We start from the raw sequence: 27,686 nt of genomic DNA, 5'->3' as shown, positions 1-27,686 counted from the left end.
TTATAGGAAAACTTATCCTGTGGAGAAATAGAACATAGATATTTTCAGATATTAAGAAGTAAAATATTGTTTGTGTTACTTTATGAATTTCCATAATAACAGAGCAAATAATTTTTAATAAGAATTAAAAAAAAAAAAGCCACATCAGTATTCAGTAGAGTTTTAGGTTTACCTTCCGTCCCTCAAACTGCTCTGGAAGTCTCCAGTAAACAGGTTCTGACCGAAGATCCTGCATCACCTGTTCTATGTTTGCTACTATTTCAGGAGGCTGGAACGCAATCCCCAAAAGAGTGCTACGCTGAAGCTTTTCATCCACCAGTGGCAGAATCATTTGCTCTGGCTTCAAGGTCACCTATGCATATTTGAAAAAATTGAGAAGAAAATTAACTCTATTTTTTCTCCATGAAATGTTAGTCTTTAAATTCTAGCTCTTTAAAAAATTACTTCTAGGTAATTTCATTTCACATCATCAGCAATTTGTCACAAAGCAGTCTTGCTACTCCTTCAGGTATGAACAGTGCTAATAATGACTTTCCCCTTGAGCCTTTTGCACATTGTTCTCAATGTTAACAAAGAATGTAGCAGTACTGGTTAAAATACTTTAATCAGCAAGTGATTCCACAAATTTTATCAAAGTGATTTTCATAGTGCTATTTTTGTCTCAGGCCTCTTTTGTTCAGATTGTGAGAAATGTTACCTTACAAAGAAGCACTTTCTCACCACTTATAGATCATTGGAGCTGTAAAACACAGTGTCTCATGCCTTGATATCTCTATGCAATAGTCAAGCTAAATGTTCTCCAGGTAATTTGCAGAGAGTGAGGCTTCAGTGAAGGTTTCTGTAACTCTAAATTCAGCTTTATTAAAAAAATACAAGGATGCCACTTAATGTGCTTGTAATTTTCTTAGACTGGTTGACAAAGTCTCATTAGCATTATATTGAAATCATTATTTTGATCAAAAACTGTAGTAAGAGTTTTAGTAATTCTGTGCCAATGGAAGCACCTCAGGGAACATGTGAACAGATGCAAAGAGCTGGTATCAATACTGCTTTCTCTCGAAGAGTGAAGAAGATGAAAACAAATGCAGGTAGCAGTCATACCATCAACAAACTGGTGATGAGATATAAGTCAGGTAATAAGGAATCAACCAAACCCTGGACTGTACTTTCAGTATCCTGGTATTTCCATTTACAGCAGCATCTATGGACTGATCAGACATGGAAACACTCCTAACACTGCCAGCCCTGAGAGAGACTTACTGATTTTGTATCAACTGTATTTTACTATTTAATACTTTAGATACCAAGAAAAGAGTCAACACATATGAATTTTAGATCATTCATCATACCTTATTGTCATATAAATCTGGATTTGCTTGTTTAAACAAGTCTAATGTAATTTGAAGCACCTGAGAGTATCCAAAATAGCCTCTAGCAGCTGGCAGTCTAGCAGTCTCTAGCAGCCTCTAGCAGTCTCACTTATTTTACAGTTCTGTATCAATTCTGAAATGGATGAGAGTACCGAAGACTAGATGTGACATGGACATACACTTCTTTAGATATGAGCATAAATACAAAAGGAAATTAATCAAGAGAAACAAAATAATCAGAAGGTTTAATTTTTTTCTGCTTTGTGCTGCCACGAAGGTCAAAGCACAATTATCCAGAACTGTTGCTGTTATGGAACTGGATCAAATTTTATAAATTTAGCCTTCTACAGCCTTTCATCTCCAGTCTAGCAACATATGATGGGCAAAACTGAAATAATGATAAAAACTGGGTCAGCTCATAATAAATCACTTCATCCACCGGGAAGGGAAAGGGCTGCTATGGGATTGAACAATGAACGGGAGAATAAATGCTATCCATATTATAAGAGATTAACTTGATTTCAGCCTAAAGTATCCTTATCTAACTGATGCTTGTACATGACTAGTCTGGGGCTTTGGCTGATTTAGTCAGACATTCCTTCTATGGTTGGCATTCTTTCAAGCAGAGCTATGACTGACCATAGATGGGGACAGAACAAATAATTTTCCATTAAACATCTTTCCTCCAGAATGCAACTGAGGGGCTGGTATAGCAGCAGTCTCAATGTGTATTTTGTGCTTGTTGTACAGATAAATGGAGACATCCAGTTTGCCTTATTTATCAGTCCAGCACAGGTCTCAAGACCCTCTTCCACAAACAGTTGTAGAGCTCTTTGTTTACTCTGATGGATTGTACTTTCCGTGCGTGAATTTAAATATAGCTTCAATAAGCTCTTTTTTAAAAATGAAAGAACACCCCACCAAAACAACAAAACCAATAAGGAAAATAAACAGATTAACTGAACTAGGGGAAATTTATGCTGGACAACAGCATCTGTGACCCTTGAATACACCTGGGTAAACTGTGTATCACATACAAGGGATTATGTTGCAGTGCATTAGACAGCATAATTTCCCCCCATGACCAGCTTGCCCTTTCTTGGGGTTTAATAGCTTTACTTTGGCTGGATGTCAGCTATCCTATCACTCATTTTCTTATCTACTTATTTCCTTTTAATGTCTTGACCCTGATTGCCTAATGGAACATACCGCTCTCACCACTCCTCAAAGCATAAAGAGGAAAGCGATTGCTTAAATGTTTGGCCATTTTCTAGCTACCTCTCAGTGCCTGACTAAAAGATGCCAGCAGGAAACAACATTATCACATTACATGGCTCAGCAGTTTTCTACTCACCCACACACGGATCAGCCCCCTTGCCTCGCTGCACTGTGTAGTGAGGCCAAAGCAATAGCAACTGCTGCAGCCAAGTGGGTTTCTGGCAGAGAGACCAAATGTACCAGACTTGCACCTGTCACAGTGGACACCTTCCACATTAACCTGGAAGAGAGAGTATTTTTAAAAGGAAAAAAAAAAAAAAGTTTTATTTCAAGGTAGCAATAGAAATAGAAAATCCTACTGTAATGATAATAACAGGGTGCAGCAAGAAATAATAATAAGCTTTAGGAAATATTAAGCTTCTTATCACGTGTGTATGCAAACATATGTAATTAATGTAATTAAGGCATTTGCATTTGTATCCACTGAGTAGCTCTGAGCAATAGATGCTGGCTTCACACTGAAAGTCGTAAGCACAGAAAAATTAAATGGCACTTTGGGCATGACATGCTCAATAATTGATTGATAAGATAAGAAAAATAAGTTGTTCTGAAATTGCCCATGTTAATCAAGCCTTCTGTTTAATAGGAATTAGCATTGACATGTTCAGATAGTTAAGGTACAGCACTAAATGTTCTTGCTGAGAAATGTATTTTAATGGAAATTCTGAAGAGAAAAGCTTTCCCGTCTTCTTGATTGTTTTCCACATCATTGAACTGTATTAACAAGGCTGAAATGTTTCACTGCTGTAATGTCAGTGCTTTTATTTTCATTTTTCAATTAGTCCAAATAAAAAGCTATTCCAGATAGGGCAGATACACAATAATTTATGCAGAGCCTTTTAAAACCATTTTCATACAGAGACCAAGGTATTAAAAAGAAAAAAAGTCAACAATATGAAAATACTGGTTGGCTTTTCCTGTCCATAAACCTTTTTTGTTCTCTTGAGACTAGTGTGAAGAAGCCAATCTAAAAAAAAAAATAAACTTTCCAAAGCTTATACAATAAACCAACATTATCTCTCAGGATTTACCAGTTTTAACCCTCATTTCCACATGTTCTATCAACAAATGTGCGTACACTGTATTTAGCTTAGATTTTGCTGCTTTTTGTCAGGGCTGACAATGAGGCTCCTGAGCCTTTGAGAGCTCATTTCTGCAGCTGTAACAGCAGGTTTAAATGGGAATGATTATAATTTTCTAAAAATCTAGTTTCTTCAATGTACAACGATTAAAAAAAAAAAAAGCTACACAAAAGATTAACCAACCTTAGATTTAAATGTAACCTCAGATTAAAATTCTGGGAGGAAAAATGCTTACTTAATTCAGTATTATTTTCCCATTTTCTCTCATAAGCGGCAATTTTTAGTTGCTTTGAATTTTGTTTCATGTCAATTGCACTTCCTTATCATTAATCATAAGCTAAATATACACTGTTCATTTGCACTCAGAGAAACACAAGCAACTATGTTATTAGCCTTAAAAGAATCAACAAAGAAACACTTCTATTTTAAAATGCCACAAGCCCCTACTCTTTCTACTTAGTGCTTACAAGAGCTGCAAGACAAACGACCCAGAAAAGTTGTGGAGTCTCCTTTTCTGGAGATAGCAGTCTGGACACAACCCTGAGTCATGTGCTCAAGGGGACCCTGCTTGAGCAGGGGAGTTGGGCTAGATGACCTCCAGTGATCCCTTCCAACCTGACCAATCCTGTGATTCTGTGACATGCTGGACCTAATCCAGAAATGGGGAACTGAGATGGTTAGAGGGGCTGCTGCTTGTCATGTATCAAGAGAGGATGAAAGAACTAATATACTTCAATTGCTGCATTTCAATGGCTGGCACAGGGCAAATAGCACTGAGTTTTATTCAGACAGTCCATGTGGTCTACTCACTTCCATTTTCTTATGGTGTCATCATCAAATAAATCAGTACTTGTGAAATAGAACCTAATGCTCCCTGTTCAAATATACCTGAAAATGGGAGGGTGTTCAAGCAGTTTGCTGAAAGAGGTTGTGAAATCTCTCCCCATGCTTGGAAGTACTGCCTCAGCAGTGTCTTTCAGACAAGGTGCTGGACTAGATGATCTCCACAGGTCACTTCCAACCTAGTTTGTTCTACAGTTCTGTGTCTTGAAACTCAGAATTAAGTGACTGTCGCCCATTTAACAAAATAATTACCTGGCAATTCAATTATTTAAATTCATCCTTCCATTTTACTATCTCTTTGTGTCAATACAGACCTAAAGAAGAATGAATCCGAATTCCAGAAAGAATCTCTAGGGGTCACTTTTAAAAACCTCCTTCCTAGAAGTACAATATCACCAATACTAGGTCACATTACGCAAGCATCTTTTTAGCCAGTTCTTGAAAATCTCCTAGAGTGGACATTTCACATGTTTCTGGACAATGTGTACCACTGCTGCATAACTCTGATTTTTTTTTTCTAATGTCCAATCCAATATTCCCAAGCTCTCTTAGGCAGCTGTTGTCCCTTGTTACATCTGCCATCGTCAGAAAGGACTTTATTCCATCAATTACTCTTTGAAGTGGCTAATACATCGTAATTGCATTTCCTCCTATTAACCTATTTTTTCAGCCTAAGAGAGAGTCCAGCTCTCTCAGTACATCCTCACAGATCATCTGCTTTGAGACTCTTCTCCAGACCCTCTTCAATTTCTCAACAACACTTTCAAATCAAGCTCTAAAACTGGACAACATTTCCAAGTGTAGTCTTACCATCACCAGCTACAGTAAAAGTAGAGCACTGAGTAGATAAAGCCTTTCCCCTGCTCACCATGCTCTTTGTGATGTCCTACCTTGCAGCTGCATTGACCACTGAGCTCACTGCATCCAGATCAGTGGGCAGTTTTCCTTATTTACCGTAAGATTATACAGTGGGTTTATATTGTGTTTTCCTGCAGGATTGCCACTCAGGCTTCTTCCTCCCAAACTGTACTTATTCTTGAGGTCATTCCACTCCAGTTAATGACCTTTCTATTTTCCCAGCCATCAGGCTTTTCAAGAACCCTCTAGACAGTAATTCTACCGTTCAGCACATCAACCTCGACCTCCTCCAAGTCAGCAGTATTTTCAAATGTGCTGATCGTGAATTCTGTCATCTGTGTCGCTGAGGAAGGTATTGGCTCTGGGATAATCTGCTTGCTGGCTACCAACTGCATATCAAACCAATTAGTGCCCTGTAAGCTCAGCAATGCAGCCAACTCTCAAACAACCTAAGTGTGCTGTTCTACCAAGCACAATTCCAAATAAGAATGTTGTAGACGATGATGCCAAAAGTCTTTGCTTTAATGATCCTGAACTGGATGAAGTCTACTTCAAACAGATACTATTGCAGTGAATTCTACTCATTAAATTATGAATATTGACTCCATCTAAGTCAATGTACTTTGAATTAGCACTGTGGCATACTGTGGTTACTGATGTGTTTGCTTTTATTGTGCCCAGAATCTGAATAAGAATTGTATTATGGGGATGAACTGGCAACAGTTCTGTAAGAATAGACAGAAATAAAAACTGGGGGAAAAAGAGGATGCTAAGGATCCTCTGTAGAGTGTCAGTATGTGGAAAAGCAACTAATAAACCCTTAAGTCTTTCTTTATGTTGGACTCCTCCCACATCAGTTCCCAAATGCACTATGAAAACTAAGGAGATTGTTGTGCATATACTGTTTGAACAAGTAAGAGCAAGTGCCAATGAAATCAGAAATAAACTTCTCAGCAGTTATAAGATCAGTTTACAGCCTTATTGTCCTACCTTGCAGCTGCATTGGCCAGAATGATCGATGCATGAGCACTTTCCCTCTGCATCACAGCTCTGTGGATCTGTGCCAGCCAGAAGGCACTGACAAGCGACACAATGTGGATAATTCCAGTAACCCAACCTGCACTCAGTGCATTTTTCTCCAGAGAATTCAGGACGGCAAAAGCAACAGCCTGTATTTAAGTCACACTGAGAACTTAAGGCTCCAATGAGGCTGCACTCACAGGGCTAAAAAGGAGAGAAACAAGGTAATTGTAATTGTGCTTCTGAAAAAAAAAAAACAACAAAACCAAAACCCAACCAAAAACCAATTCACCTCCTTTAAGTATCTATAAATAAAATACAGCAATGAATTTCCACTGTCTAAAAATAACATAATTAAATTATAAAGCCAGTAATGTATTTTTATTAACCATGGGTCAAGCATTTACACTAAATACATTTACAACACTGGTGGGATTTTTTTTGATAGATATTACTTACCATATATAAGTTAGGCATTGAAAACAAATAAACCCAAAATGGTCATGGATATTGGATTACTTTGTGGACAAAATTAACTCAGAAAATACACGCACTCTCTAAGAAGTATTTTGTATGTAAATTCTCTGCAGGCATGTTCAGAACACTTTCCTAAAATTGGAATTGCTCAGGAGCAATGGGTTCAGTAGTTCCAGAGGAATCTAGTTCAGTGTCTATTACTCATCCATCAGACAGATAACAATCCTCTTAGTACAAACAAGACTCCTAGATGACAGTAATTTACACAGTAAGGGCTAGAGATTTAGTCATGTGATATATTTGGAAGTAAACTTGCTCACAGAATAAGACTTGCACAGGCAAGTGAGGATAGAAATAGGTGATTTTCCAGGGTGTCTAGATACTGCATTCAAAAGTAGCAGGGAAAACTGCAGATTTCCAAAGAACAGAAGAATCCCTCAGTGCTATTACTGTGGCAGCACTGCACAGTTAATACAAGACATTGGCTGTAATCACTGGTGTGACCAGAATATCATATGGAGAAGTTCAGCTTACAGCAAAAACTCCATGCCAGCAGTACAGGTTACCACAGTAACTGACATGGATAGACTTGCTAAAATTACAGACACAAAGCTGAAAAAGCGAGGAAGAAAATGTGGATTCAGTTTCTAAGCAAAACTGTTTATTAAATGACTACTTAAAGCATCTTTCCTCTGATCTGAAAACACCATTTATAAAGGAAATGAATATATACAGGAAGTATACAGATGCAACTTTCACTGAATGCCAGAGAAACTATTTAACCACTGGTTAAATATTAGTCTGCGAGATGATTACATAACTTAAAAATAAAACTTTCTGACAGAAAGAACTTTATTCTACAAGATACATTTGAACACAAAGCTGAGAAAGAAAATTGTTCACCATTCTCTGAAATATCATAGTGTACATTATCAAAACCTAAATTATAATCAGATGCTATGTATGATATATGCAGTTTTCTACAATGCTCTATATCCCAGACTTACAACAGCCTTGGAAATCTTCTACAAAGACTCCAAAGCAGGAGATTCACTTCTCACTTTGCAGAAATTAGCAACATACTGATGTGGGCTGATCATCATTAATTTAGATGGTGCCATGGAACTGTCACATAATGTGCTCACATAAAAGACAATCAAAGAATACACTTCAGAGCTCAAACAGAGGTCTTCAACCTCATTAGGCTGGTTTCAGAAGCCAATAGTCTATATGACAGCAGCACTGCGGAGGTTTCACAGGAGTTTTACATACATACCAAAATGAAATCATTCTTGTCAATTGCTTTGCAGCCTGAGCTACGTGACTAACAGCCTTTTAAGAACAAGTATTAATGGTGTATTAATATATTCCAAAAAGATATAGTTTTCTGGAGTAATTGTAGCAGTACTATTAAATCCATTATCATCAATGAGCACAGCAGGGAGGAAGAAGGCATTTGAACTTTGCACAATGTCCACTGTCACCAGTTTTCAACCTTAAATGAATACTGCACCCCTCAACTCAAGGTCATTAGCAACAGCTTTCATGACCTCCTCATTATTCCATCATTGTTGTCCTATTTCTTCTCCCTTCTCTTCAGATAGTTTAACTCCATGTCAAATATTGGAATAAGAAGGATTTAAAGGCTAATAATAAGGTTTGTTTCCCCTTAAAGAACATGGGAATAAAGTGCAATTTACGACTAAGGTGGATGGTTCTTTTCTATCCTCCTTGCTGTCTTTTATGCAAAAATTGAAGTCTTCCTCAAGCAAACTTCGAGTACAAATTCCCAGTAGTGTCACCATTAAGGCCAAAGAAAATTTTTTCCCCAAAGTCACTGCTGATTACCCGTAAATATACATCTACATACATAGTTCAATACTGTGGTAATCTCCTCATTCATGTTAAACACAGCTATAATAAAATAAAATCAGGCTCAAGCAGGACACTGACTCAGTGTGACAGCAGAACCAATAGGGTGTTTTGTGTTACAAGCTGCATACCTGAGACAGAGGATCTGTAGTGTGGTAATGGTAACAGATTGCCAATATTTACACCATAGTCTCACACCAAAACTTGCAATATGGAGATGAGCCATGATTTACAAACCAAAAACCGTGTTCCAGCTATAAATTACTGTGAAAGAGTTAACACACATAGAGAAAATAAAAATCCACTCACCTTGCAGCCACTGACAATGTTATGGCCCCAGTGATTTGGCGCACATTTGTCACACATCTCTCCAACAGTATTGGGAGGGCAGATACAGCGTCCACTGACAGGATCGCAGTTATTGCCAAAACGTGAACACTCACAGGCTTCATGGGAGATGGAAAAAAAATAAAGCAGAGGGAAAGTTATCCCTTTATATGACACCTGGAGAGCAGACCCTGATGGGGTTAGCATAATTCCTTTACTGTACAGTGAACTCTCTATCTGTGGACATGATGGGACAGAAAATGTAGGGAAAACCCCAAGAAACCAAAACCAGTAGTGGCCAAACACAGGTTAACTGTGGTTGAAGTAGCAGCATTGAGAACAGAATGGGAAAAATAAAGGCACCAACTGCAGAAGTGCACAGGTTTCTGAGATGGTGCACTCTTGTGACATGACTGCAGGAGTGCTGCTATACAATTTCTGGGTCCATGCTGTCTCCTCTAAGAGGCCACCTGAGGGCCTCTGAGCCATCTATGCAGGGAACTTACAGCTTATTTAACCTTTTATACCAAATTGATACCTTCTGAAATTTCTGCTACTCTAAAGAGACTTTCCTTAAAGGGCAAAAAAGGTGTTAAAGTTTTTTTTGCCCCTTTCTATTTCTTCTTTTTCAGCTTACATATCCACCACCTTGGGAGGCCATCAACAAACTGATGTTTCCTCTCTATGGGAAACTGGTATTCTTTGCAGATTGTACCAAATTAAAAACACCTCAGGTTTGGAAGTGCTTCCAGAAATGGTCTTTGCTCTTAAAGTATTATTAAGTGAACAATTCATTGGTGGCAAAAACAGACACAAGGTATGTAAGTGATAAGCAGTTAAAGGGGAACAAGACACAGAAGTGATTGAAAGAGCAGAACTGGTGTGTGATTGTTTTCACACCCACCATCTACATAACCCATGAAGTCAGAGAAAAAAAAAACATAAGCAAATTAACTCTCTGTGATAGCATGTTCCTTGGGGTGTTTAGCAACTTTGTTACTGAGGGCTTCATTTATGCTCATTGCCTTTACTGTGAAATACTTCAATTCAGATTGAAACTAGAAAACAAGGGATGTGCAAAGATAGAACTCCTATCTATAGTTCAAATAAGAATCGACCTTTATTTTTCTCCATCAGTGCCTTGAAGATAAGGTAACTGATGCAAAGAAGATAGCAAGTTTTGCCTCCATCATGGCAGGACCACAATGTGTTACATGCTATTTAAAGTATTTTCACACACTGTAGCTTGAAGTTTCAGAATACATCTCATTGGGAGATTGAGGCTTTCACATGTGACAGCTCATCTATGGGCTTCCAGGTATTACAAAAAATTGGCTAAAAAGTCATGGAGGGAAAGGAGATACACAAATGTTTTTCCTATTTTTACTTTTATAATTATTTTTCAAATTAAGAGGGAAAATACAACACAGTTGTTGCAAGCAATAGTGAAATAGAAACCTCTTTTGTACCTTTGCTGCTAGAATGTCAACAATGACAATGCTTTCAGGGTTTTTCAGGCTTTATGGATTTATATTGCACAACCAAAAATCAATTAATTCTCCTTTTGGATAAATGCTAGATAAAATAGGTCCAATATTTTATTTGATACACAACTGTCACAATGAAATTAATTTTTCTGTACTTTTCCTTCCAGTCTGATTTGATATACTTCTGTTAAATTTCTGATTTTCTTTGTTATTCATAATTTAATTCTTATTTTTTGTCATTTGAAGGAATACATAAGAAGCCTACTAAAAATAAATGTGGAAAAACCAGCACATTGAAAACAGAACTCCTCTCCACCTGTTCTATTAACTTTGGAACTTTAAAAATTCTGGGTTTTCTCAACATCTATAGCTGCTGCTGTTGCTTTAAACATTTGATGAGCAGAGGCCAATACATTTATATGCAAAATCTTACTTGGATCTACAGTATTTTATCATTTCATCACTGTTTCTTAAACCCTGTCATTTAAAAGTTTGCCAAGAGAGCAATTAAAATTTTAATGTGCAATTTTATTAATAGCCTTCTCATTTTCCTTCCCCAGCTGTAGTTATAAATATTTTGTTGTGTTTCACAATAGTGATGTGCTTTTAACCTGTGGAATGTTAGAATAAGATGCTGATCATAAACGATAGAATTTTTTGCCCTTCATTTAAATTGCTAAAGGCTTTAGGACTGCAGTTATCATTTGCATTTTATTTCAAGCTCTCTCATCAGTAAGCCTGGGAACAATCTCTCCCTATTCCGAGGTGCCATTGTATCTGAATTTTTCACACCTGTGTTTTTGAACCCTTCATTCCCATGGGAGACAACACCATAGAGCAACATTTTCAAACATAACCTATAATCCAGCCTGTATCAAGGTTTATCCACACTACAGGTAAAATTGAATTTTGCTGCACAAATATGGGTCTCGAGGCCTTGGTGCTCCTTCCCTTAAAAAAAAAAAAGGAAGAAGAAAAGGTAGAGAGCTAAAACTTGTTCCTTAGGCTGCTGTTCTGGATAGGAAAGGAGGAACAGGCTATGAGACATTGTGATTTCTGCTTCTGGAAAGAATATCTTTTATATCTGAAGAATAATAACAGCATTCTGGCATAGCAGAAGCCAGTCACATTAGCCAACTATCTATATGTCCTGTGATTACAGCTAAATGAGTCTCTGAGACTTGAAAAACACAGTTATATCAGGAAAGACAGATATTTCCCTGTGAAGAAACCTATTGATTGTTTTTTTTTGATATAGCAGTCTGTACTACTTCAAGGATAGAAAGCATTCTTTTCAGTCTTTGACCTGATTTCCAAAAGGAAAAAAATAAAGGTAAAGAGGTGGCTGGATATTTGTGTCTAATGCTGGAGTTTCAGCATCTAGAGAAGGAAATTTTTCATCTGTTTACACAAGGGATATAGCAGTTTTACTTAAAGATTTTCTTTTACACAGAACATTCAATTAAGTGACTAAATATTACTGTACAGGAAAGGATTATGGTAATGAAAGAGGGTCAACCATATAAGAACAATGGAAAGGGATAAAACTAGAAGCAAAGGGAGTTTTTGTGGTTTTGTGGTTTTCCTTTTATACCCCTACAAGTTGATGTGATTTGGCAAAAATTTTAATCAGAGTTCTGTGATACTCTTAACTAAATTATAGGAACTTCATGGAATTTTTTTTGGCAGACACTACATAGAGTAAATGACATTCCTGTTCCCTCTAAATAAAATAAAACTCATAAAATCTTCATAAAATAGCACAAATGGCTTGGGTATTTCATTCTTGCTAATCACCATCCTTGTCAAGTGAATGATGCACAAGGCTGTCTATGAAGCACCTGTCAGGAAAATTTGTTAGGCAATACAAAATTAGCCAAACTAGAATGTCAGGAATAAATAAATAAATAAATAAATAAACAAATCAATCTGTGCTTGGGTGGAAAACATTTACATACGAGTACAGCCTCCTTCTTCAAAGTTGTAAAACCCATGTGCACAGCGGTCACACTTCTTTCCTGTCACTCCAGGCTGGCAATAGCACTGTCCGTCTCCATCACAGTCGAAGGACTTGGAACCAAAAGAGTTGCAGTTGCAGGGAACACATCCTCTGGAAGACTGTAAGCCGAATGTTCCAGGCTGCCACAGAGTGAGGAAGGGCAGTTAGTATATGGAATGATTACCAGGAGAAAAGAGGAAAAGCTGTAGGGAGATCAGGGCTGCTCTCTCCTCTTCATCACTGAAATACTGCTTTTAACAGGTTAAATTGCAGTGGTAAAACCCAGGAGCAAGGACACTAAATGCCCTACACTGCTGAGAAAGGATAATGGTTTGAACGTTACCTGAGGCTATAATGAATGTTCTGCAATGTAATACATTTCTTATGAAGCTGTTTCCCTAAGTACAGTTCTCACTTGGAATGAAAGGTATGTCAGCACAAAATACACACCCCATCTCTGGTTGTAAGACTGTGTCAGGCAGAGTATGTAGCTAAGAGAGTGAATTCAAATTCTTAGCTGTGAATGGACATCGATTCAACTAGAAAGTCTCTGAATTACATTTTATCTCCTCGGAGCAAAGGCAATATCTGTATACAGTAACTTAAGGGCAATTCTTTAGAATGATATATAGGAATAACTTCAGAAGAACATAGAGATAGTGTATTTGTGTACAATACAAACAAATAATGGGGATTTTTTAAAGATAAAAAACTCTGCCTTTGTATTAGGCCTCTGTTTCTCTTCTATTTTCTTCCTTTTCTTTCTTTTTTGCAAGTGATCAATATAAAGTTTCTACAGAACCAGAGTAGATGTTATCAGTTGTAGTAAGAAATTTCTTTCTTAACTTCATTAGTGGAGTGCAAGAAGTAAAGAGGGGAAGACACACACTCATTTCTATACTGTGATACGGAGTTCTGCACAAACCTTTCAACCAAAAGACCTTGTGAGTTTCACTGCATCAACCCACAGAGTGTCTTTGGAACAAACCAGACTTGATATTCAAATGACAAACTCAGTCTTGAGCTGCTTTAAAATGGGAGTACTTCTCTACCTGTTTTTCAAGCATGATAATTTTCAGTGAATACTGAAATCCAAATCATATTAATAACTTCACTTGAAATTGATATTACAACATTAATAACAGAATCTATCAGTGAGTTTGATAGAATAGCAGAATGTTAAAAATGATATATTAAAAAGATCACTGCTAATGAATATAAATGGAACAAAGTGAAAAATATTTAATTTATAATGTGCTACTTTGTGATCCAGGCACAAGGTGTTAGATTTTTACCAACTATAAATCAGTAGATCTTCAAATCAATGGAGCTGTGTTGCCTTTGACCATGGCAGTGGTTGTCCCTCTGTACTAAGCGCTAGAGCTGTGTCCAGTTCTGGGCCGCTTACAAGAAAGATATCAAGGTGCTGGGGCATGTCCAGAGAAGGGCAATGGAGCTGGTGAAGGGTCTTGAACACAATTTCTGTGAGGAATGGCTGAGGGGACTGGAGAAGAGCAGGCTCAGGGGAAATATTCTCTCTACAAATCGTCAAAAGGAGGATAGCCAGGTGAGAATTGGCTTTTCCTCCCAGGGAACCAGCAACAGGACAAGAGGACACAGCCTCAGGCAATGCCAGGGGATGCTCAAGTTGGAAGAAAGGAACAATTTCTTCACTGAAAGAGTGGTCAGCCATTGGAGCAGGCTGCCCAGGGCAGTGGTGAAGTAATTCAAGAAATGACTGGACATGGCACTTAGTACCATGGTCTAGTTGACAAAGTGGTGATCAGCCAAAGGTTGGACTCAATAGACTTGGAAGTCCTTCTCAACCTTAATGATTCCATTACTACTATTTTATATTAATTTGTTCCACGGTAGAACCCCTAACTAACCACTTGAATTGGTGAATTCCCTGAAACTTCAGAACTTTTCCATTGAAATGTCCTGAAATCTGATCTCTGAGGTTAATACAGAAGTTCCCCACTCATACAGAGAAACTGCTGATAGGTGTCAAAGTATAGGATCACATCTAAGGTCAGAATTTGGCTGATAAATCATACAAACCAAAGCAAATGCTTGATTATACATGTAATAAAGAATTTCACTGCTTTTCATTTCCAAACTATATATTGAAATGTTTTGCATTTCATACTTCTGCCTGAAAAAAAAAATGACATATCAGAGAGAAAGAGGTACTCAAACTCACTTAATTAAACTCAAGGTTCAATAAAATACTTGACTATCTCTAAAGATTTCTTTTACACAGGAAGAAACACAGAAATGTGAATATGCACAATCTCAGGACAAACATTCAGATTCATGCAGTGAAGTAACCAATGCACAGCATGCATCCCAGTTCTCAAGATAAAGTTTGCTAGGATCTAATAAATTCGGTTTATATGGGTAGCAGTCAGAAAAAGTCTGATATCAGCACTCCACACTGTGTTAAGCTGTAAAAGACTACCACCATGCTGGGTTTCATTCTGTGAGGAGGGCTGCACACAAAGTCATTTTGGTCAGTCATGCAAACTTTAACTCCAAGTTAAAGTTCTCAGCAAAGTTTGCTTACACACAGAAATTCTAAGAATCACTGAACAAGAGATAAGATCTTCTATTACTATTAGGAAATACACTGAACTTTCTGAGTATGTCATTATATTGTGTCTCCATCAGTGTACTGTGCGGGCAACACAGTAACCTAATACATGTTTAATTGGAAAAAAACTCATTTCTCCAAGTCTATATGGACAAATACAGCATGGGTCCCAGAGTCAAACTGAGGATGAAAAACACCGCCAGGTATTTTTCAAACAGGGTGTGGTATGTGTGGGGATTTTGAGTTGCTGGGAGAACAAACAAGATTCCTAAAATACTGCTCTGTTAGAAGCAGTTGTATCATAATTACTCAATTTTAGGAAATAAGTTGCTTTGTTGGTCTGTGATAAGGAACAAACACTCCTATCATTTTGCACGTTACATTCATTTAAGTGGCACTGCACTGAGTTTAAAATGGCTCAGATAACTGAGAACTTTTCACTAATATTTGCTAATGAGAACTTTTAACACCAGTTATGTTCAATATTTTAAAATTAGATCTTAACTCTTTGCCTCAGGGGCTGATCCTTCTTGCAACCTCCTTAAGCTATTGATTCTTGAATTGTTAGAAAAGCAAGTTTTATGCTGCAAAGTCCAAGAAAATCCCACTGATTCCATTGATTCATGTACATCTCCCATGCATTTTGTGCATACTGCTGTTGATGGTGCTGTTTTGGGACTTAGCCTGGTATTTAATTTCTTGCTGATATCATCATTTGCACGATGAAGCCCTTGGGACTGGGAAAGCACCCTAAAACACTGTTTGTCTCCTGAGCCTGTCTTCTTGAGACTTTCTTATATTGTAACACGGGTATTAAAAATTAGAAACTCAAGCAATCTGTGTGAGCTCCAAACACAAGTGAACAGGAGACTTCAGCCCATGCGAAGCAGAGTTTCCCATTACCAGAGCTGCAGGGCGGTAAGCGCCTCGTGGGCACCCACCGGCACTGCTGGTGCCCCACCTCCGCGGGGGTACTCGGATCTGATGACTGCTTCCCGTATGTTCTTGCAATTTAGGCACCTGTCTGCTGATTTCACAGTGTCTGCCCATAAATCCTGATCTGCAGATACATCTTCCCAACGTATCACACTGCAGTGACGCAGATCCTAAAGCACTGCAGCCACAGGGTATACAAAACAGCTTTTCTGGGGCCCAGAAGTAGTTAGGCTTGAAGAATGAAAAGTAAACACTGTTAAAAAGTGAAGATAAGGAGACTACACCACGTAAAAGGGTATAGAAATAAAGTCACGAGTAAACACTGAAGTATACAAAGATTAAGTCCAATTAACCACCAGTATTGTATTAATGAGCTTGAGATGTTTGCTGGGTACCTTATGAAATCTGCAAATTCCACTGATACCAGCAATTTTTCTTTGAACAGACTCTTTAAACACTGTTGAAAATGGAGTGTGAGTAAACCACTTCAGAAATTACATAATTTTAAAAGGAAAACATGATCCTTTTGATTTCTGCAGGATTATTTATGTGCTTTAAATTACACACAAGTGAAGGTGTTCTGAGGACGTAGGCCTAACTCTTGAGTCCTTATGTTGAACTAGAGAAATGTGCAGCCAGCTATAGCATATTCCTTAGCTGCCTGAAGACAACTCTGTGAAAGTTTATGAAACAATATTTCTCTGCAGTGATTTATGAGACAGGAAAACAATGTCAAAGCAAAAAACCCTTTCACCAAATAATAATACATTGTTTAGACACTACAAGAAGAAACCCTAAGAAAAAAACATAAAGGCAGAACATTCCAGCAGAACTAAACCTGCTTTTTAAAAAAAATAAACATCAGATACTATCAGACATTTTGCAGCTTTCTTCATAGAGGGGTTATCTCCCAAAGCTGCAATGTTTTTAACTCATTTTTTATATCAAACATTCAAAATATAAAGTGTATATACTCTGTATACAAATGTATTTATAGATACAGTGAGGCTTAAAATGCATTCATTGCATGTCTTGTGTTCTGTTCTAGAAAACACTTAGAAAAATATAAAGATCAACAATTTTACGTTTCTCTACATAAGAACAATCTATATATGTTCTTTAAGAGAAAATTAAACAGCAGAAAAAGCCTATCCATAACCAAATGATATTTAGTTGAGACAAACAGTGAAGATGGCTAAAAGGAAACCCCATTTTTGGTCACTCACTTTGCAGATATCACAGCGGCGCCCGATAACGTTGGCTTTACACTGGCACTGGCCTGTCCGAGAGTCACAGATCTCTGAGAAGGAGCCATTCATGTGACAGTGACAGGCTGCAGAGGAAGGAGGAGATGTCAGTGTGTTTCCTGAAGGTAAATCTATTAGCCAAATGTTTACAGTGCAGCTTTTGCCACCTTGAGAAAAGCCCAGCCTGGGTCAAGCCAGGAAGGTGTTGCTCCCATACACTGACATATTAACCTGCCCATATTAATGAGGAATTTTTCTCCACATTATTACAGTCATAAATTTTGCCTCAAGTTCATTAAAAGCTTGTTTTAGATGCTCCTCTCAGATCAAAGCAGGATCTGGAGGGTAGATTACTAAGTACATGCCCAGAGACCTGGAGTGGGAAGGGCAGTACTGAGAGAAAAATAGAAAAAGAGTACAGACCCTTACACAGGGTGTGTACAGGATGTAGCTCCAACCAGTGGGAGTGTTACTGCTCCACATGCTGGTTCTGCTGTCCTGGAGTTCACTCCCTGTTCACGGAGCTGTCAGGAAATGCTGTCAGGCTGCAAACCCAGTACAAGGTTGACACAGTACAGGGGCATGCCCCAAGCTGCACTGGAAAACATACCAAGGATTATCTGCTACCATGACTGTCCAGGATTTCTGTCTCAGCAACAGCACCATAGTTCCCAGAGGAAATGTAACCCAGCTGACCAACCTAACTGATCTCAGTGCTCTCCTGAAGATTTAAAAAGGCAGTGAAAATGCTGTTCCCTGAGGAAAACAGCAATGCTTCTGGCTCTTAAATTCTTACATTTTAAGAGAAGACAAATTTTGGGGAAGATGTCTGTCACCTTTTATGTTCTTCAACCACAAGAACCTTTGTGTTCTTCAATCCTTTTGGCATGCAGAGTTTTGGAAAAAAACCCTTAGCACTCACAGTAGGGAGCAGGGATGTGATTACTGTCACAGGGACTATAACCTTGCAGTCACTGGTGATTATGCATGAGCTGGTTACTGCACATCCTTTCTTTTTTCTCTCATAGGTGAATGAATCCACATCTCTATTATCAATCTACTCTCTGATCTGGGGCTCCACCCCACATTTTGCCTTCTTGCAGTGCCCTATCTGCATATGTTGCTTTTTTTTCCCTCAACCTGACACCTTCATTTTAAGAAACACTTAAGAGTCCCAGCAGTGAACAAATGACAGTCACATACTTGCATGTCAGAAGGTGCTATGTGAGACAAAGCAGTTATATTTTTCTTATATATAGATCATTACAACAGGACCTTCCTGATTATTTCATTGAACTTGCTAATTTACAATTTCCAATTATAAACTGAAAGGACTGGTGTGGGGCTTTTCTCCCTGCTTTTGAGGTATTCTGCAGACGTTCCTCTTCTTAGTGAAAGCAACTTTATGACTTGCCATTATGTTCATGGCATTGTTTCTCAAATGTTTGCAAAAATTCTGGGATAAGTAACAAAAATGTGCTGGTTCTGCTGTTCATACCAGTTATGTAACACCTCCAGAGATTTCAATCTCCTTCTGTTTTGCAATATATTTTGAAAAAGTAAAAATTAAAAGACTCATCTGATGTAATTAACATTGCTTGTCTTTTCCTTTCAGCTTTCAATACTAAACAAATCTATAATTTACCTCTTTCATCCTATATACAGACCTCTTTAACCTGATATTAATGTTTTAAAACTGATGACACTCCAAACCATACATGGTGATAAGTATCACATCCATATATGTTTTGAGTATATATTTATATAAATTGGTCAGCAGATAAAGAAGATGCTCAAGCTCATATTCAGCAAACTACAATCCTCAATGTAAATTAGAAATGTTTCACCAACCTTTTTATATAGACCTCAAAACCCAAGCTCATTCTGATTTGAATTGCTTTGCTTATCAGGCATATGACAACACAAGAATCAAAAAGAAAACTTACGCCAATGTTATAAACAGATTAGTTTTTCCTATTTATATTACAGCACTGCATGGTGTCACAGATGACTGAGTGCAATGCAGTAGTAAGGGAGAATTTGGAATATCAGGACTTTGATTGTTTTTCTTGGCTCTGGCAAGAAAAACAGTATGTACATAGATAAGAAACATGCAGTCGGGGCTATCCATCTAACAAATTCTTACTCAATCTGATAAATTGCACTTATCTCACCTAGAACCTTCCAATTGAAAATTAGCTCTTGTCCAAACCTCCAAATGGTTGTTATAATACAATGAAAGAAATTTGAAATACAAAGAAATACAAAGAAATTTGTCATACTTTCTTCCCAAATGACACTGGTCAAGACTCTTCATTTGCTCTACATTTCTATAAATATTTATGAGTTTGTATTTATGATCAAGCTACACACTTATGCTTCTACAACAGTAGTACCTATACAGTGGAACATAGGCAGACTTGATTATTTGCTTTAATTCATCTTGTGACACTGAGCTTTATTATCATCAGCTCAATCTCCAGGTATTCGCTTCAGCATACTGTCCTGTTTCACTCCAAAAACAACCTACTAGAATCAAATCAAATAAGCTTAGGACATTTGCTCGTTGTTCTTAGATTTATGGTTTTGTACAGATACACCAAAAAATTCAGAGATGCTATGATGATACAAAGCTGTACTGTCATTTGAAATGGTTAATGCACACAACAGCATGGTACTGAGAAAAAGCAAGAGACATTTCAAACAATAATTTGAAAGCAAATTCATGCTTTGCAATACTCTTGGATTTGGCTTTTTAATAAGGAACAAAATTGAAAACAACAAAGTAAAAGCACAGTCCCTCTGATATTGTTGCTGCAGGGCAAACTTCATGGAAGTTTGCAAAGGAAATAAAAAATCATATGCAAAGAAGAAAACCCACATGAAAGGCAGAGAGTAGATGAATACAAGGTAACTGCAAGCACAGGGTATGGATACATTAGGGGGCTCTCCCTGTCAATGATATGAACAACAAAAGCAAATCTTATAATTCAACATTAAACATACATTTCTTTTAAATATTTTTTTTAGTTGTATGTTTTTCAAACTCTCCTCTTATAAAACCTTTTTCTCATGGACCTATCACTACTGTGGAAATGGTCAAAGCACCAGTCCTATTGATGACTCAAGAATAGTGAAAAGGTACTGGAAGCTGTAATTTTTGACATACCCTTCTTTTTAAATCACTTTACATATTTAACATTACAACTTATATGACATCATTCATCATGACCTGTTAACTTATGGAGAGAATATATAGGATTGTCCAGTTTTTTTCTGGCATTGTGTAAAGTAGGTACAGAAAACATTTACACAGTTATGTCTTCAGGGTTCTCTATGACTTCGTGTGCATCAGTGTTTATTGCCCTTAGCTGAGAAACTTGGTGATGTTCTGCATTGTGTTTGCTCCCATACACTCTCTGGAGGTCCAACATAACCTAGGATTTTCACTTTTAGAAAAAGGGCAATTTCTGGAAGTGGATGACTTCTCTGCTCACAGCACATACTGCAGACATGGCCCCCATGTTCCTACACACAGAGCAGTAAGGCAATGCCCCAGCTCTTTTACTTGTGTAATTTTATCCTGCTATAACACCTTTGTACTCAGTGAGTTTACTCTTGTGTTTATTATAATGGGCCAAACAGGAATAAATCCTTGTGACGGTGAAATAAAATGCTTAGCTTTTTCACAATAGTTTGTAACTTGTTTTATTCCACTTCTCAGAATGTGAAGGAAGAGTACGTGAGGAAAGTTTTTAAGTTAGAAGCACTTGATCTGCATTCTGAATTGTGCCAGCAACAGCTCAGAGAGAGCCACTGCCTCCTATAGAAAGAAAAACTCCTGTTCCTACCAAATCTTTCATCTTCACTGAATAATTTTTTTGCAATCACTAAGGGGAAAGATGTGCTGGGGCTGGTAGTTGAATAACACGCTGCCGCTCAGCTGAGAATTGATAGCTTGCTGCAGTGCCAGGCATCTTCCTTCAGAGCACTTTAGAAAAATTGTCCGGAGATTTTAGGGTCTGATTGGCAGGTGGGAGAATCTTGACCTGCAAGCAGCAGCACCTCCCAACTCTTACCGAGGTTATATAAGTGGGAAACAAGTTACAAATGCTGCCAGAGCTGGGCCCTGAAACTGAAACATCACTCCCTCCTTTCAATCTTATAAAAGAACAGGATTTTTCTAGGTAGCTTATAGCATTTTTTAGTGATTATTTTCCATTTATTTGTATTTATTTTTGTAGATCTGACATTTAGTATAACCTTTGTACCCATGCAATGCTCCATTGTCTTCTTCCCATATCTGCTTCAACTAGAGCTTTTTTTAATAAGTTCTTCTTTCTGTTTACTTTAAAGCCTTTCTAGATGCAGATGCACAGTATAATTTTTAGAGCTGTACCATTCTCTTGCTCGCACATACAGAGGCACAGTCTTCCTCTCAGGAACAAAGTTGTAAGATAGATCAATACTGTCAGGAGCTGTAAAACTTCGTGACTTACGCTGACAGTTCCTTGCATGAAGAGCATCACCAAAATATCCATCAGCACACCTCTCACAATATTGGCCTGTTGTACCTGGCTTACATATCAGACAAGCACCAGACAAGCTGTCACAGCTGCCAGGAACAGAGAAGTCAAGGTTGTCATTACATTGGCATGGTTGGCATGATCCTCCTGGTATTAGAGGTTGTCCAAAATAGCCTTCTGCACACCTATGGTAAAAGACATCATCAGTTAGGACCCTTAAACAATCCTCTCATTAGAAATATTTAATTCTGTTGCCTTCCTAATCACAAAAAATTATTTGATCTTCTCTCAAGTGTGTCTTAAGCATCTTTTTTCTTTCTCTCTCCTTCTCTTTTTTTAACAACACTGTAGGTACAGTACCAGCTGAAATCCTGCCAGTTCTGCCAGTAATTAGACTTCAGTGGGAGAAAAATCTTGTCACTGGCACTGAAGGTGACACAAAGCATAGCAAGAAATCTTAGTGGAATGCTAAAGGAAGGGGGGTTGGACTAGATGACCTTGAAAGGTCCCTTCCAATCCAAACTATTCTATGACTCTGTGTTAGATATACTTTGCATTTCAGCACATTATGTGTAGATGTTCTGTACTCAATCACCAGCAAGTCTGATGATGTTTTTTCCCCTCTACCTTAAAAACGTCTTTAGTTTAGAAAAACACCTTTAGAATGTAATACAGACATAATTTTTTTTTTTTACCTAACAAGATCCATCCCCTGACTTAGACTTTTCCTGATCTACTGCATGGTCAGATTTGTATAATTAATGGAATTCTAGTGTATGGGTGGGTAACAAAAAGATTGCTCATGAGCACAGGAACTATATTGTTGTGTACTATACCTTTCATATTTTAAGAGAATTGTTTGAAAATATCACATCCTTTTCCACCTTGCCTGCCTGCAAATTTCTGTATATGTATATGCATATGTAAAGCAGGTTAGTGAATCTGACCTAACATGAGTCTGTATTTAAAGCAAATTTCTACTCATCTCGCAGCCTATTTCCTATTTATATTCTGGTCTGCTTTCCTTTTCTGTTATATTTGCTCATGCTTCATAGTAAGAGCAACTTGTAGATAGAAAAGAAAAAGAAAAGAAAAATTGCACAGTTCTGGCTAATGAATTTATTCATGCGCATCTCAGATGAACTCCAATTAATATAACAAAAACAGAAAGTACATAAAGCACATTGCACAAACAATTTTTCCTACTATTTTAAAGTCAGTCTAAATGCAGTTTTAATGTACACAAACATCTTCTCTACTTTGTAGTAGTACTGGAGAGCACGGTTGAGGAAAGATTTTGTGTATCATTGTAAGAAATGCAGAAATGCAGAGCTCACTATGCTGTCACTCTTGTGTGCATCAAGTTCATTTTCCTTGCTTCCAGAATATCTCACAATGCTTTTAATTGGATCTTAAGCAAAACTGTCTAAACATGTACTAAATGTTATTAAATATCATCAGCAAAAATCACAAAGATTATAAAAACTGGATAACTGAGAGCAGGGAGGAAAAACAGTGGGAATTAATTGATCAAGTTTTTGTAGTTTTACACAAAATAGGATTTTTTTCCATTCTCTCAAAATATCCAAGATAGAGCCCATAAACCAGTAATATGTATAAACAGTCCAGTGGTTTGGATGCATGTAAGCACTCAGGACCATGAGCAGAATTTCCACAATCTAGCCCACCCCTGTAGCACAGTCATCTCCCAAAATTACCTCCTCATAGCAATAAGACATCAAAATCTTGTTATTAGAATAATTCAGGTATTTTATTTTCAGAACCTGCCATAAAGGTAGCAATTTATTGTATTTCCTGCAAAGGAAGAGATTATTTTTTTCCTTGATGGAGGATATCTCAGCAACAACAAAAGACTAATTTTTAGCTTAACTTTGCCAAAATAAATAGGCTTTTTTCAGTGACATTATCTGTTACAAAAGCTAAGAATGTATCTTAACATGTAACAATTAATAGCCACATTTTATCAAAACCAGAGAGTATCTGGATAATTTATGCAGTTACTTTAATTTACCTAAAGTAGATTACATCTGAAGTTAACTCATGCTTTGCTAACATACTATTGGTGTGTTTATCATAAATCTGTATCTCTTGACCCTACTAATCTTTTTGACTTCACTTAATGTGTGTTTGTTTTCTTCTTTCACTCTCATTTAGGGATTAATTCTGTATTTGACAGCATTCACAGAAACCAAGCAGTTCACAGAAAGAATACTCTAATGTTTTATGTGAAATGTACTGCTAATAATTTCCTCCTATTAACAGCAGGAGACCCCTGTAACTCTTTGTATTCTCATCAGTTTACACTTCAATAATTTAAATTAGAAAAACCCACTACCATCACATAGTCATATTTTACTTATGCACATGCATAATCTTGAATCCAACTGAAGATGATCCTGAAAGTAGGGGTAAACCAGTTAAAGCTGAAAAGAGAACTGTGTACATGTATCTATGTAAATTCTTCCTATTTTTCTACCCCTTCTGCTGAACTTGCAAGGGAAAATTTAAAAAATCCACTTAGTTCCATCTTTATTCCATTAGTGACATTCCTACTTCAGCTTCTTTTCTCAGGTTCAAAACATAATATATTTGGGAAGGTTTAGATAAAAAACACCAATAAGTATGCGTCATGGAAAATTACTTCTATGCATTACAAAAAATATATGTAAGAAATGACTTCTAACTACACCATAACACCTCTGAGATTAAAAAATAAGCAAAAACAAGAGTAAAAGCAGCAAAAAAAAGATTGTGTTCATATATTTATTTTCTATTCTCAGATGTAGGTGTGTCTGTGAGTGACATTGCTTTTACTTAGCATAAGTGGTGCCAAAGACAGGGCTACTATTAAAAAAATATGTATAAGAATGTGTGATGAGCCTGGTCAGTATGGGGTTAATATTCCTCATAGCAGTCTGTATGGTGCTTTGTATATACACACACGTATGCACAGAAATGCAGGTCTATTTTATACATTTCTTTATATTTACTGGGGAAAAAAACCCTTGAGACAGAGTTAATTAAGCCTGCAAATCCAAACGCTTTAAAGTCTGAAAATACTGTTTTTATGGAGTCTTTGAAATTTATGTGCATTCAACCTGTGCACAAAATCAGGCAAAAGCCCTGTGGAGAAATGGCTTGTGAGCATGCATTGAGATATCTTAACTCAGGTGCACAGCACAGATGTTATTGCTGTGTGACCAACTATAAATCTTGCATTTTCTAATGTCAGAATGCCTACCTCTGCAAGCTGCAAACAATCCTGTGTAACGCATTTGTTGTACCAAATCTCCTGAAATGTTTGACCCTTTTCCCATCAGTACTGCAACACAGACTCACTGCTCTGGCACGAGTGGAAGAATTATATTTGCTACAGTGAGCAGCAGTTTGAAGCCACAGTGCTCATGAGAGGCTGTGGCTGGTGGCACTCCGTGCTAGAATTCCAGAATGGGGGAGGTGGGGGCAAGGAAGGACATGGGTCAGTTGACCCTTCTCCTCACACATGAGGGATACTGACCCTCCTTCTAGGAGGGAAAGGTCACTGGATCCATGCACATAAATCATGGAGTCCTGCAGGAAAAGCTAGACTCTCATGTATTTTACTTCTTTTCCCTAGCAAGATTGTATTTGGAAAATGGATATGATCGTCCAGCAAACGTGCTGGGCTAAAAAGACAATCTTTTTTGTCATTCTCATACATCCTTTTTACGAAGTTAAGAGAATGTCCATCCTATTTTATATGCCTTTGGAAAAGTGAGCAGTGAGCAAAGGAAAGAAAACTTGTGCCTAATTGTTCGGGAAAAACATTACATAGGAAAGCTGAGCTCTCTCTACAATTATAGATATGTGATAACTCCCAACACAGTTTATATCTTCAATTATCTTGATGACTTTATGGACTGGAGCCCTCAGAATATTGAGCAATTATGGCACCATTTTCCTGAGAGTTACAGTGAAAGAAGTAACAATTTTTTCTTGAGATTTTACAAATCAGAGAGATGCATGTATCTCCCTAGGGGAGAGAGGATATATTTTTAGGCCAAATAAGCACAGTGCTGCACAGTCTCACTTCATGATACTTATTATGTCATGATAATTTACCATTGTTCAGCTAATGAATCACGTGGCTAAGATCACTTGTCACTTTGTAGTTGCTAAAATGAAAGAGAATTTCATGCGAACTCTCTCAGCAATTATACAACCACTGCTAATAGCACAATGCAACATGCTTTCTCCTGATCATTATTATTGACGGCTGCAGACATTTTAAAACAACTTGTTACAATTAAAAGCAAATAGTTCTGTGAGCTTTGGAATTAATGGCCTAATTTCCAGTTGATTTATATCTCATGGTTACAAGGATAAGGACTGATTATTTGCTGCAGGATGTTACTACTCAGCAGGGAGTACCCTCAGGGTACAGCAGCACTTTTTCCTTGCCCTGTGAAAGTTTTCTTATGGGCAGAACATTTAGCAATCTCTCTTGTTCTCTCTCTATCTGTTTAATCAGGTGTGAGTTCACACAGTATTCTCCCCCTTAGCTATGACATGTCCTGATTTATTAACCTCTATTCAGCCACTTCTTTTCATAAAACCTTCAGGAACAATTATCATCTTTGAGCCCTCCTACCTTCCACCAAATTTAGTTGAAATTGACCTACAAGTGCAGATCACTTCGCAGGCAGCCAGAGAGATGTGCACAAAAAGATCACAGAAGCCTCATTTCCTTAGGAGATCAGGCTAAAATCAAATTTAGCCATTTATTCAGACTCTGTCCTACTGCATCTACAGCCTCTGCTCCACTCAGAAACAGCACTTGTTGCTAATGGAAGCTGTCAATGACCCTGCATTGACAAACTGCCACCAAAGTGCTCTTGATGTGATTTATTCCTGCCGTCATTAACTTCACAGCCCACTAGCTGAAAGAAGGTGATGACTTCCCAGACAGACAGGAAAAGACAGGCAGAAATAGCAGCAGCAGGAGCAGACTGGGTGATGATGGGTGGAAACAGGTGACAGCCTGCACTCTCACTTCAGGACAGATATAGCACAACAGGCGATTTAAAAGGAAGTAGTTGTAAATTGGAAAGAGGGGACTATAGGGAGATTCACAGCATATGGTCAGGTTTCTGCTTTTCTGGTTGTCTCTTACTCTTGGTTTATTCCTACTTCTTCTCATCCCAGCCTGAATATTTTAAGTTTTCATTCAGAAGCCTTACCTTATTTTAGGGTTTGCCTTGAAAAATCCTTCAAGCAATGGATTTCACAACATGGAAGTGCCAAATGGCAAGAGCTTACTAAGCCATGTTTCCATGCCCCTTAACTGTCTAGCTAGGTGTTACACAGTTATCTGGCTCCCCAAGCCCCTCTTGAATAGGTGTCATTGGCAGGGTCACAGGGCATTGAGATCATGGAGACAAAGCCAACACTGATTCATCATGACCTCCAAACAGCTAGTAGAAGTCCCCTGGCACACTAACTGCTCTTGAAATCTGTTCCATCCATGTGAAATCCCAAGGGACCAAAGGCATGCAGACACAGTAGTGATATCCCTTGCCTATGCGGTCTCACCTCCTGTGGAAGGGGGTTCCTGGGAGCTTAGCACTAGAAGTCACACCAGCTCTTTGTTTCATTTAAATTCTCCACATGATCCCTTCGGCATAATGCCTTTGTAAAGCTAGCAATAAGTGTAGGAAATACATATTGAACTTCTTAGTGTATTTCACCAAGAATTATCTTTTTTGGTCATT

At 37.7% G+C, this 27,686-nt stretch overlaps 1 protein-coding gene across 4 annotated transcripts in view; it reads right to left on the bottom strand.

The window, feature by feature from the left end:
* LAMA2 (laminin subunit alpha 2) overlaps positions 1-27,686 on the bottom strand; it is a 334,791-nt gene that overhangs the window by 105,135 nt on the left and 201,970 nt on the right. For 3 of the 4 annotated variants that reach the window (XM_077782207.2, XM_085576525.1, XM_085576526.1), the window contains 8 exons: positions 21,889-22,100; positions 17,369-17,475; positions 16,110-16,373; positions 12,573-12,753; positions 9,110-9,246; positions 6,422-6,655; positions 2,725-2,868; positions 173-352 (listed from right to left, as the gene is read on the bottom strand). In XM_077782207.2, the coding sequence (XP_077638333.2) occupies positions 173-352; positions 2,725-2,868; positions 6,422-6,655; positions 9,110-9,246; positions 12,573-12,753; positions 16,110-16,373; positions 17,369-17,475; positions 21,889-22,100 (1,459 nt within the window). The remainder of the gene's footprint in view (positions 1-172; positions 353-2,724; positions 2,869-6,421; positions 6,656-9,109; positions 9,247-12,572; positions 12,754-16,109; positions 16,374-17,368; positions 17,476-21,888; positions 22,101-27,686) is intronic. The other variant, XM_077782208.2, reaches the window with a different exon arrangement.

The sequence above is a fragment of the Lonchura striata genome, chromosome 3 (genome assembly GCF_050655825.1).
Source record: "Lonchura striata isolate lonStrDom1 chromosome 3, ASM5065582v1, whole genome shotgun sequence".
NCBI classification, from domain to species: Eukaryota; Metazoa; Chordata; class Aves; order Passeriformes; family Estrildidae; genus Lonchura; species Lonchura striata.
The sequence above is the reverse complement of the archived record's forward strand: the minus strand, read 5'-3'. Positions and strand labels throughout refer to the sequence as shown.